General features: G+C 39.2%; 1 protein-coding gene across 14 annotated transcripts in view; it reads right to left on the reverse strand.

Annotated features, from left to right (window-relative positions):
• Rbms3 (RNA binding motif single stranded interacting protein 3) overlaps positions 1-12,962 on the reverse strand; it is a 1,369,918-nt gene that overhangs the window by 710,436 nt on the left and 646,520 nt on the right. Inside the window, exon 1 of one of the 14 annotated variants that reach the window (XM_004857812.4) lies at positions 3,175-4,374. The exons of the other annotated variants lie outside the window; for them this stretch is intronic. Coding sequence (XP_004857869.3) covers positions 3,175-3,249 — 75 coding nt within the window. The 5' untranslated portion in view covers positions 3,250-4,374. Of the gene's footprint in view, positions 1-3,174; positions 4,375-12,962 lie in introns of those variants that run through there. 14 annotated transcript variants of the gene reach the window in all.

Below are 12,962 nucleotides of genomic sequence, written 5' to 3' on the forward strand. Positions count from 1 at the left end.
CTTTGGTAGGAAAAGTGTTAGTCAAAAAGGAAATTAACAAAATCTTTCAAGATGAGAGGTATGGAAGAGTGAGCAGGCCATAGCAATATTGGTACCAATCAGCTACAAGTCAACAAGCGTGCATGTTGTTTAGTTTACATATAGATTTTTTTAACACAAACCCTCTGAGTATTTGGAAAATAATTCAAAAGCTTAATACATAAATATTTTATTTCCATTATTCAAGCACAATTAAGAGACTGCTTGTAATGTAATGGGAAAGAGAAGCAGAGAAGGCAAAGAAGTGTCAAGTTTCCCCAAAACTTGAATATGTATTTGAAAGAATGAAAAGCATTTGCTTTTATTTTTAACTCTTTTTTGCCATTCTGCTTTATCATAAATATAACAGTTGTATAGAACACCACATTATTTAAGTAGAAAGTTCAGTGTTTTGCATTTTCTAAGTAACTATAGTTTAATTCTTTAAATATCCTATAGATAACCCTTACTGAAAATGAAGCAAAACTTAAAAACCAAAAACAACAAATTTCAGTAAATATCTGTTGTGCGTTGGGAAGAAAAAACCCCCCACCATATTTAGATAACACTTTAAGGTATGATAAACCAGAATATGGTTTTTTGACCATAGAAATCTATTTTTATCAACCACAAGTATTCTTTATTTATGAGCATTATTTTAAATAGCTATGATTTTAAAACTGAGTTAAAAATACAAGCCAAGCTTAGACCAGTGGATTTTTAAAATTCCATCCAAGCTTACCAAATAAATATAAGTAGCATATACTTCCTTTAAAATGATTATAAAATATATTTTGGGATATAAGTGTAACAGGGGCAAAAAAGTAATATGGAAATAACTCGGTTATTATCCTCTTAAACTGGAGCATGATAGTGCTTCATTGTATAGGATTAACCCTGTCGAAAAGTCCCCACATGTTAAATATTATTGCACATTGACACTTCCTCCAATTCCCTCTGAATCCAAGTTTCAAAATAAGGCACATTTTCATATCTTCATCTTCCAGAATGTTATTAATGTCTATCATTCTAGGGGCACCATAACAATATTCAACAACTTTACAGCTCTGTTGAATTGTTACAACATAATAATCAATATGCACTATCATAATAGCCAAAATAGCTGATCTTATATTCCCAAATACCTTGAGCTAATTACCTGAATATCAGCTCAGGACATCTAATGGATCTAACTTCTTTAAAAATATTCCTGAAGTTGATGGCTTTGGCTGGCTTGAAAATAACAAGATCCAGATGCTGCCTGTCTACACAACACTAAACTACATAGGACCCCAAACCCAATATTTTAAAACTCCCTCTATATTTTTTCAGTCTCTTTCCTTTTTCATCACTTCATTCTTCTTTACTCTGATTACACACATACACACACAAACACAAACAAACACACACACTTTCTTCTGGAGTAACTCATCTTGAACCCTGTATCTCTGATTTAATATGCAAACCATTTTATTTCCTGCTAGTAATAGGTTAAAAGAAATCTCAAGCAGAAAAACAATCATTTCATTCGTTTCAATCTAAAATTTCTTTTCTAAATATACACAGCAGTAGAAAACAAGGACCAAAACAAAACATGATTTTTTAAACATTTGAAAAAATTTACTCCAATGAGTAAAGGGGATGGAATGTTTGATATTTTTCAGGCAACCCTTGAGCTTATTGTTTTTGTTTCTTTGAGGGATGAAACATGGCTGTGAATTTCCCCTTTTTAACTTGCCCCTTGTTTTGCCATTTCCTTGAGGAATGGCAGGCAACATTCTCTACCTAGTCCCCCAAAGAGTTAAAACTCAAGGCACTGAGCAGGAAGGCTGGTCTACTTAAGCAGCAGCAGCACAAACTAAATGCTCACAAAGGCAAAAAGCAACGTGAGTCGACCTTGGAGGTACAGAGTAGATCACAGAGCAATTGAAAAAGAAAAAAAATATAGACATAAGCAACAATGTTTAGTGCAATGCTAAAAGTCTCCTGGATAGTCTAGTTACAAATAGGTATTGTTTGATGGGATAGAATAAATGAAAGATAACTACAGCATGAATTACCAAACCCTAATCACATCAGCGAGTCCTGGTGACAGCAATATCAGTCGGGCATGCCTTATTCACTCTCAGCATATTTATTTATTCAGAAGACAGTGGGGTCTGGCTAGAGCAACACAAAATAATATTATCCATGCACTCTACTCTCTGTGGCTACACTACTAGCCCCCCCCCATCAAGTCCAATTTAATTGACAAATTGGAGCAGTGATTTCACACCTGAGAGTCTTTCATGTCTTCAACTGCAGGATAAAGTTCGGGGTTGGCACTGCCCACTGCTTAGTTACTGCTTAGTTATGTGGGCTTGCTTCTGGCCCCTAATGATCATTTAAGTGGACACACACACACACACACACACACAGCCTAAAGTGTTTAACCAATTCAAGTCCAATTATTATCAGTTACATTCCATGCCTTTTCAAGACCCAGGCTTCCTGATGGCAGCTAACACAGAAAAATAGAGTCTATAAGTAAAGACCACCGACTTTAAAGCTCCTAATTCAGTTTCTAGCATCCTAGCCATTCAATATAAAATAAAGTCTGTAAGGCAACAGAAAATAAAAAAAAACACACACACCCAAACAAACCCTTAAGAGACTTTGGTAGGTCCCTTATGCCTTCCCACCCCCTTCTTTCATTCTGCACTTAGCAAGGAAAAGTTTGAGTGGCCCCCACCCTGGCCCTCCTCCTCTCCAGTGGGAAAAACCCTTTCAGAGCCACAAACAAAGAACAGCTCACCAGAAAAGCCCCTGACATTATGTTCTCATGCCCGATAATCACTGTCGTGATCTCTTTTCTAAAACCCTGCCCATTTGCAAAGGACTTTACAGATATCAGGAGCATTTATGCTGCCAAATACCAACAAAGGCACTCCAATGAAACTATTATCTGTCCTTAAAGAGAAAGCCACAATTCTGGGTGTGCTACCTTCCTTCTCTGTCTTCCTCTGCCTCGTGAACTCCACTGGTATGTTACTAATTTCAAAGAAGCAGGAAGAGATGATGGGGTGAGGGTTAAATAATAATTCACATGCCTGTCTGCTTCCCATCCCAAGTGCAGAACAAACCACACTGATCGCCAGACCGTGGGTCTAGTCATACCTTGGTCTGGAGATAATGAGGATAGTAGTAAGTGTACTGGGGGTACATTTGTGGCTGGTCCAGGCGTTTGCCCATGTAGCTGGAATCTTTATCTCCGAGCAGGGAACTGGATGACAGGGTATAGTGCCCCAGGCCGAGCTTCCTCTGAAACCACTATTCCTGACAGTCCCGGTGACTGATGAGGCTTCAGAGACTCCACCACTCGCTAGTTCCAACACGGCAAGAATTCAAAAAGCAAAACAAAACAAAAACACACGCCAGAAAAGAAGGTGAAGAGTGGGCTCTGTAGAAAAAAACAAAAAACATAAAAAACAACAAAAAAAACCCCAGCCAGACAGCCTCCTCGGATCTTGCAAGCTTCTCCCAGCTGCCAGGGTCCACTTGGGATGAGGCAGTTTGCTCTCTAACCAGGCTGTCTGTAATGATGTCAATTGCCAGCGTTTGTAGAGGGGGAAAAAAATCAAAGTCCTTTTAGCACAACTCCAAATCCTTGCAGATCAGCTTCCTCTCTCCTGTTTGTCTCTTTCCCAATCTTAAAGAAAAAGAGAAGGAAAACAAAAAGAAAGAAAGAAAGAGAAGGAAAAGAAAGGGAAAAGAAAAAAAAGAAAGAAAAAGAAAAGAAAAAAAAAAGAAAACCGTGCACAGCTTAGTCGCTGCTGTCTCCCTCCCAGAGTGACATGGTGTTCGGGGCTTGTCCTGCCCTTTCATTCACTTCCCCTCCTTGCAGCCAGTGGGTGGAACCGAGAGAGCCTCTCCAGGGAGCGGCGTACGCAGTCCAGAAGGCTGCAGTATTTCCTCCAAGAAAAAAAAAAGGCGGCTTCAACCCCTGCTGCAAGCAAAGTTCCGATTCCCTCTGCTGGCTATCTCGAATAGCAAAGCGATTTTGGCAGCAAAGCTGCTGCGGCTGGAACAGAAACTGGAGAACTCAGTTGCAGGGGGGCGGTGGATTATTACTTACCCCTCCCTCCACCTACCCCGCTCAGAGCTACCTTCTTTTCTTTTCTTTCCTTGCCAAGTTCCGAGGTAAGCCGCACTGCTAAACAAAACACGGAAGACCACGGGAGGGAAGAGAAGATGAGGGAGGAAGGAGGAGAACTGGGAAAATAATAGTCATAAAGGCAGAGGAACGAACCCTGATGGCTGAATGGAGAGGACAGTGTCCGGGCACTTTCAAAACCTGTTAACACAGGCAAGCGAGAGGCGCCCAAGACCTGCTTGGGAAACTAACGTTTTACTTCCTGGAGGACATGGAGTATTGAAGAGATTTTATTCTACTCCAGGACTTCCGTCACCCAGCCACACATGATCCGAAAGGACTCATTAACTTAATATACCAGAAATAATAATACTTGTACTTATATCTATTTTATAAAAAATCGAAAGAAGTGACCCCTTAGGTTTCTACGCTTCTCTGTAAATAAAATCGTTTTTCCCCATTGTCTCTCTCTTTATGATTATTTTGATTCATGGATGCTTTAATCGCTTTACTGATATCATCTTCAAAAGAAAAAAACACACAAAAAAATCATAATTACTTGGCAGAGTTTTTTTCCGCACCAATAATAATATTCTGACATGTCTATCAGCTGCTACATTATAATACAAATTGTTTCTGAGAAAATATATTTCCTTAAAGGGTCTCTTTTCAAGGAGGCAGCAAGGCTAAAATTAGACGAGCCAGCTGTGTTGTGCTGGGAGTGCTCACGCATGCCCGGAGCGTGGGCGACCACGAGGGGCTCCCGGGCACTCAGGCAGGCCGGCTCTGTTCTCCCGGCCCGGTCACCTTGTCAGATAAAAGGTCTCTGCTGTATCCAGCTTCCAAAGCGCGAAGAACAGACACTCGGGACTCTGCACACAAGCTCTGCCACCTCTGAAGCAAGTGGCTTCTGCTCAGGGAAACTGGTTTCTGGACGCTGGGTGACAGCCCCTGTGTTTGTGGGCACAAGATAATGAGTGGTGGGTAAATACTTCCATGTTTTACTCTTGACAAGATTAACAGTCAAAAAACAAACAGACAAACAAACAAACAAACAAAAGATTAACAGTCAGAAACAGAGGGAAGACCGGAGGGAGGGAGGGCAGGCAGACACAAGGAGACCTGACAACACTGTACCTCGGGAAATTAGATCAACTTTGCCAATGTTTTCGGTATGTTATTCTGGGCCTCACTTGACCCATCTATAAAATGGTGACACTGCCAATGTACCTGTTTAGAGGAATTCGCCTGAATCAGATACTAAAACTTGCATGGATTTAAAGATCCTTTAGTAGCATCTTACTGCTGAGACAACAAAGTACTGAGTTTTTGAAGTAGTTCTCAACACACCTGACCACCAGTGGTTGGTCCTGGCTCCTGCTGCAGTCTGAGCCCTTGACCTGCCCCTCACTTAAGTCTTGTGTCACACCGAGCTGCGTTCAGGACAGCAGTGTGCGCTTAGACCCTCTGTTGTGCCCTCTGCCCTAGTGCTCTCCATGCGCATCTCCACCTCTCTCCCTGCAGCCCATCCTCCTGATATCAGCGGGGCTTCTCCTCAGGGCTGTGCTCCCTAAACCCCTGCTTGTGCCATATGTGTTACACTTGCCCTAACAGGATGCTTATCCTACTCTATTTGTCCAGTAATTGCTTCTTTCTTCCATGATGTTCCAAACTTGTGAAGATTGGGAGATTCTTGTTCACCTTCATATCTCCAAAACTTAGCATGGATGTTGCCAGAAAACTAAGTGCTCAGTAAATGTTTGATTAACAAAATATTTTAAACATGATACATTTTTGGAACCCAACTCCTAGCTTTCCTTCAGTACATTTTGTTCTTTGCCGTAGATGAGGAGCTGAACTGGATTCAGGGGCTACAGAGATGTGGATCAAAATAAGATCACTCTTTTATAGCATGGATATTCTTATGGGGGAGGTAACAAAACTGCAGTATGAGGTCAGAAGGTATCTGGTGCCCTATGGAAATATAAAGCAGAGTAAAGAAAAGCAAAGTCACAGGGGTTCTATCTTTAAAATGATACTCTCCCCTCAAAAGACCTCTGAGGTTAACAGGAGGGTGTGAACCATACCAAGGGCTTTGGGTGCCTTCTGAGTGCTCACTACTAAAGCCTTGGCTTCCAGCCAGCCTACCTGAGTCCCCTGCCTCCTTTGCTTATTCCATGAAATATCACTATCTACTTTACATAATATTGTTAGAAACAACCAGGATAATCATGGAAAGCTTTTATTAGAATACCTTTTAACATGTTGGTTCTGCTTAAAATACATCAGCCTGCATCTAGCGGGAAAGCATTCTCATCAGAGGGAACAGCAAAGGACAGAAACCCTGTCAAGGAAATGTGCCTTTGGATTGAGCTTGATAAAGCAGAGGGTGGAATCAGGCAGGTAAGCAGGAGAGGGTCAGATCACAAGTTTTGGTAAGGACTCATGAAAACATAAACTATTGACAATACAATAAGGACCCTGCCCAAATATTTGGACTTGTGATCCAGATGTCTTCAACTAGACTGCTGTCATCCTAAATGACCTATTGAGATCCTCCAAATCCTAAGATCTATAAAACCAGCATCCTAGACTGCTTTTGGTATTCTTATATTAATAACCTTCCTAGCTCTTCCCCTAAGGGAAAAGAATATGGTCTGATTTACAAATGAAAGGCCAAATAAATAACTCCCGATCCAAAGCTATAGCCCACTTATATGTAAAGTTCCCAGCATGTGTTGATGCTATCAGCAATTTCTACACAAATTGCCACTTTCCAAAATGCTATTTTATTTCATTGGATTATTGTAACGTTTTGGGCATCAATTGTCATTAGCCTAAGAATACTCATTGCATGTTTAAAGCTTTTCTTAAGTAATGCAAAATGGGTTTACCACTTGTGAGAATCATAAAACCTGTGTTCTTATTTTTATTTTATTTTTTCCCCCTCAGAGGCACTAGTAGCCATGGCAATTCACGAGGCAAGAAACTCATGTCAGAAATGGTTTTTATATCATTTCTGCTCTGTTGGAGCAGTAGTGCTTTCCATTTAAATGATCAAGTTAAGGTAGGAGGTAACTGGTTTAAGGCACTGTCTAAATCAGAAGCCAGCTGTGTCCCACTTGCCAATTAGCCAACAAATTTTGAACAAATCCAAGATCAGCAACTGGCATCATAGGGCATGGACACTCACAGATCCATGTGATCCACAGGCAAGGCCAAAGGGGTGCTTCTTTAAGATGAGTTTTTGAATAAGAAGACTGAGTGGCTGCCTCAGACACAGGTGGGGAAGTAATAGCACTGAAATGAAGATCAAGTGGGCAGACATAAAGACCCTTTTGTAGTTTCCCCTGGACCTATCCACCCAAGGAATACCTAAGTCCTTTCTTTGAGTGATCCATTTTTTAAAGTATAAAGACATAGGGAAAAGCAAAGAAATAAACATTAAATATATAGAGGAAAACAATCATTCTAGCATTCTATCTTGGAAAGCAGATAAATTATTCTATTATTTGAAGAAGAACATTCATGAACTTGAATAATTATATTTTTCAATGTTGGCATTTTTACCCTCTTTATTCAAATTGGTGAAATCCCTTTCAATGCAGTAGTTGTTAAAGGGATGTTAAAAATCAAATTTCTTGTAGAAAAAGCAAGATGAATAAATATCTTGTAAAAAAGGCAAGGTAAATTACAAAACGACTGTTAAAATTTTATTTTTTCCTATTGAAATACTTACCAATGGTTTAGAAAACACCCTAGACAAATAAGGATAAAGAGACAACTGGTGAATCAAGAATTTCTGGTTCTAAACTATAATTAAATATTAAAATATTAATATTAAAAATAAAAGGTTGATCACACACCAACCTAGATGTTACTATGAGGTTTTTTTATTTGATTTGAGTAAGATCTAAAATAGTATACTTTGAATAAAATAATTGCTTTTCATAATATGGACCTCATTCAATCAATTGAAGGCCTTAAAAATACTGAGATCCTTTGAAAAGGAAGGAATTCTGCCTTTTGACTGCCTGTGGATTCAAGATTCAATATGAACCCTCCTCTGTGTCTCCAGACTGCTCACCTACTCTATATCCTGCCGGTAGTTCATGGCTTTCCTGTTCACCAACTACCACAATAATCACATGAACCACTACCTTAAAATCTTCTCTTTCTCTGTCTTTCTCTGCCTCTGTTTCTGTCTCTCTCTGTCTCTCTCTGTCTCTCTCTCTCTTTCTCTCTCCCTCTCTCTCTGTTTCTCTGTCTGCCCCCCCCCAGTATCCCCCCCCCCGTATGTGTTTATCTGTGTGTATTATTGACGACCAGCACTTCTCTATTTGGTACCTAGTACCTCCCACATACACAAAGCCCTGACATAGCAATATAAAAATAAATTACACTTGTACTTTAACTACCTAACCACTTCCTCTTGATCTACATTAGACATTCATTCAACAAAAGAAGTTCAGATTATTAATTTTATAGAAAAATAATAGCAAACTATCATTTAAAACTAAGTCCAATATCTTCAGAGAATCACTTTACTAATGGCAAAAGATGTATCTTTGAAATGAGTAAAAGGAACCTGTAGAATATCCAAGATTTTTTGGATTTTAATATCATCTAATTCTGCCTTTGGATGTTTGCCTTATACTTTGCCCTCTTTAATTTTTGAAAATGTGAATACATTTCTGTTCGTAATGTCTTGGAGGAGGAAGAGTGTTTTTCAGTCTAGCATCATGGCTCCTTGCATATTTCTCTACACAGAAAGCTACGGCTCGCAGCTCCCTGCCCTGATTCAGCTGCCTGTGCAGGAGCACACTGGATAGCACCAAAGTGAAACCTTCAAGGCTGGACAAATAAGTAGCTGCATTGGCACATGGGAAATATTGTTTTTAAAGGAATAGCATCACTTTATTGACCTTCCCTCTTCCGGTTGCCAAGAGCTAAGCAAGTTGGGTCAATATGGCTAAGTTTAATTTACCTGGGTGGATTCTTTACCCCAAAATCAGATTGACAGAAGTCCAGGACAAAAGGCCACTGAGAAAAGTTAGCAGATAAAACGTAAGGTACCTAATTAAATTTGAATTTTAGAAAATAGTGAATACACTTTTATTAGTACATATCTGTCATACATAACAATCACATTCATCATTGAAAATTTGTACCTGTACATAATACATCTTAATTCTTCTTTTTTTCCCCATTCCTCTGCCCTCCCTTCAGCTCTTTTTCATCTCCCCATTTACAAAAGCGTTGTTTCTCTTTTTTTCCCTCCCATTCTCTTTTTTCCCTTTTGATTCCCCCTCCCTTGTTCCCCTACCCATTTGAACATGTTCTTCCTACTTTTCAATATCTATTCACCATTTTTAGGTAAATGAATGCACCTTTCATAATTTTTAGTGAAATAAATTAGACACACATGTTTAAATGTCACATTGTTTCTCTTCTGTGAGAAACCCAAATGTTAAATATGGAATAAAATGGAGTGAATACATTTTTAATATAAGCATCTCACAAATATTGTATATGGTACATCCCAGGAAATATCTGGACCATATTTTCAAAAATTGTTCATTTCTTGAGTGAGATTCAAATTTAATTTGGTGTTCTCTTTGGATTTCTTCAATTTGGAAAGTCTACTCCTAAGCAACACACTGAAATGATTTACTACAGGGTTTTCAGAGGATTATTTGGTAGAAAGTAAGTTTAATGACATTGGACAAGGGGTTAATCTTTTCAACTATCTTTACTTTCGAATTGGGTAAACCAAATATGTGACCAAATTATTTCTCCCTTAAGAGTCATAAACCATGATATGTCCATGATATTAAACCCATACAGTATTCCAGGAGCTATCCTTTGGTTGTAGCTTTAAACTGCTGTCTTTCCTGTTAGTATGAGAGAAAATTCAGATTTTTTAAAAATAGGTAATCAATACAATAAAGTGCTATTAAGAATAACAAATGACTGGATCTCTATCCCTGCTATCAGAAAAGTTCAATTTAGAGAGAGCAGATGAATGTCCAAAAGAGAAGAAAAAGAGTCAAAGGCAATATTGTCCCTGAGGAGTGGTCTACAGACAAGTGCTGATCAGCGAACTGGTGTGTGTCCATAGCCAGCCAGGGCACGATCGATCCATAACAAGTACTCAGAAACTTTCTTCTAACTGTATGTTTCTTGTCTGAATAGAACACTCTTTTAGCTTGTATTTCATTAGTCTGCTTTTTGCATTTCATTTTTTCTAATAATTTGTTTTTACATTTTATAAAGTATCAGCTGAGGTCACTTAGAACAAAACAAAAAACCAGTCTTTCTACACTGATACTCTGAAAAGTACTGATCTAAAAAACACACAATTTTCTGATTTTTTTCCTTCATTTCCATTTACACATTTCTAGTGGAGAAAAATGTTGCACTGATTTGTTTTCTGATTGTAATACAAAGAGAAATGCACCCCACAGGAAAATTTTCATACCTTCAAATTTTCTTTTCCTGTTTTCCCAACTTACTCACTTTTATTTGTCTATTCCTTCTTACCCTGTAAACTGTACTACCTTGCTGACCCCTAGGAAGGTATTTAAAAGTATCAACCCGGAAGTCAGGACAAGACAGGCTTCTTGAGTTTGAATAACTGACCCTGGAAAGATCAATTCTCCACCTGGTTACCCAGATAGCTCACATGTAAAATGTAGGTTGTCTTTGTCATCCTAGGTCACTCGACAGCTCTCACCTTTCACATTACTATGAGGCACTTGCTATTCAACCAAGAAGAGACTGCATTTTATTTCCCTCAGGTATACACTGACCCACCCAGGGGCCATGGTGAGGTTCATGCAGGTGGCATGAGGCTAACACACCTCACTCAGGATCTAGTTGAGATTCTGCAATCCCCAGAAGCTATGTACTGGGAGAACCTGACATAAAAAGACAAAATCCCACACGGTATGATTTGCCTTTTAGAGATGGCATTCTCATGAGGAGCACTACAGTGATCATGGCCATAGGGTCAGCCTGAAACTTTGTTGGTGCCTTGAAAATAGTTCAATCCCTGCTGATCTCCATGCCCCCTCCCTCCCACCAGGGGCTTTCTGTATTCTGAATGTTTATGCTCATTATGCAGTCAGGAAACATAATTATTCATCTTTCTTTAAGGAAGTTTATGACTAAAGTAATGTGTGGAATATAAATATACTGATTGTTTACTGAGAGTCGTAAATGCTATGAACACAGACAAATAATTGTCACTTGGAGATTTGTCCTTGTAGTGTAGAACCTTTTTCTTTAGCAATTAAACTACCAAAAGTTTACCCACCTTGAGAAGAATTATTTAGTAGGAAGCAAAACTTAGTGCTTATTTCATTCCTTGCTCCTACAAGGATCATCCTTTCAGAAAACCAGTTTTCACATAAAATATGTGAAAGCTTGCTTGTTATAATAGGGCTAGTAAAACTAAGCGGTAATTGGTGCAAGCTAGCCCTGCAAACAAAAATGTCAATTTTTAAACATTTGTAGAGTTCAGAATTAACATTAACTAATATGTTTCCTGTTTTCTTCTTCTGTAAGAGATAAATTTGGGTACTCATAAATTGTCAGGAAACAAAAACGAACAAAAAAAAAGAGGGTAAGAAATCTGTTCAAACTGATTGGTAAGGAATTGGCAAAGCCCTGGCTAGAGTTCAGCAAGTGTAGTGAAATGCTGACACTGCTTAGGAGCTCCCAGGATCTGCTTGTGGCTAGGGTAGTCTATTACTTAGACTGAGCTTATCTTGGGAGGTTTTCTGGGAAGGTCTTGCATGGTGTGATGGAGAAACCACTGGGCAGTCTTGAGACTCCAGAACTTCTGCTCTTCACTGCCACAGAGAGAAGTACAGTAGATGGTGACACTAGGGTTGGGGACAGTCAGAGACTCAGCCTGCAGGTGGCCTGCTGTGGCTTCCTAACTCTCCCAGGGGACAGCTGCCTTATATTTATTTCACAGTTAACCTCTTCTCACCCGCTACATTCCTGGCCATTCTCTCAGATTTCCCAGCACACTGCCTCTTTGCAAGCAGAGTTCAAAGTGAGCCAATCCCCAAGAAAGGATTTTTTTTTTCTTTTAATGCTAAGTAAGATTTCTTACTAGCTCAGGTCTTTTCCTTCTTCTCTGAACCCAGTAAGAAAGAGCCAAGGAGGGAACTTTTCAGGATTAGCTGCATGCCATCAAACAACCGGTTACTGGAAGGATACAGAGAAGACTCCCTGCTAGTATCCTTGGAGAGCACTGTGTATGAAGACAGAGACATCACACCTCCTAAAGGCAACAGTTGCAAATGGAGGTATCTATCCTATCACAGGATGGAAACACTGAGTTCTCAGCACAAAAAGGAAGGAAATTGTTAAAAGAAACATAGGGAAGTCAGTCTGCTCCGTATGGATTCCCCCAAACCATGGTCTAGCGTGAGATAGTTTTTTCATCTCTCTCTAACTAAAGTGTGGAGAAATTATGCCAGTGAGTGAGCTGATAATGGTATAGAGACTAAGACATTTTTCTATTCCCTCACCAAAAGTCATTCTCCAGGGAAAAAGATATAAATGTTACCAGGGCAGGTGAAACAGGCTGAGGAACCTCGTATCAAGATAGACCTGCAGATTCTATGGGTTTCATACATGATTGTCATGAGGTAGCTCTTAGTGTACTAACTTCAGCTTATTTTATTTTTTTTGGCCACAAACTCTAAAAATTACTTTATTGTCTTCCAAAAGAAATAATACTTATGTCAGGGGCCCTAGAAAAATTGCCTGGTGTTGCTCCATAAGCTTATAATGG

This window comes from Heterocephalus glaber, unplaced genomic scaffold (assembly GCF_053883595.1).
Source record: "Heterocephalus glaber isolate CG9 unplaced genomic scaffold, H.glaber_assembly_v1.0 deba00001472, whole genome shotgun sequence".
NCBI lineage: Eukaryota > Metazoa > Chordata > Mammalia > Rodentia > Bathyergidae > Heterocephalus > Heterocephalus glaber.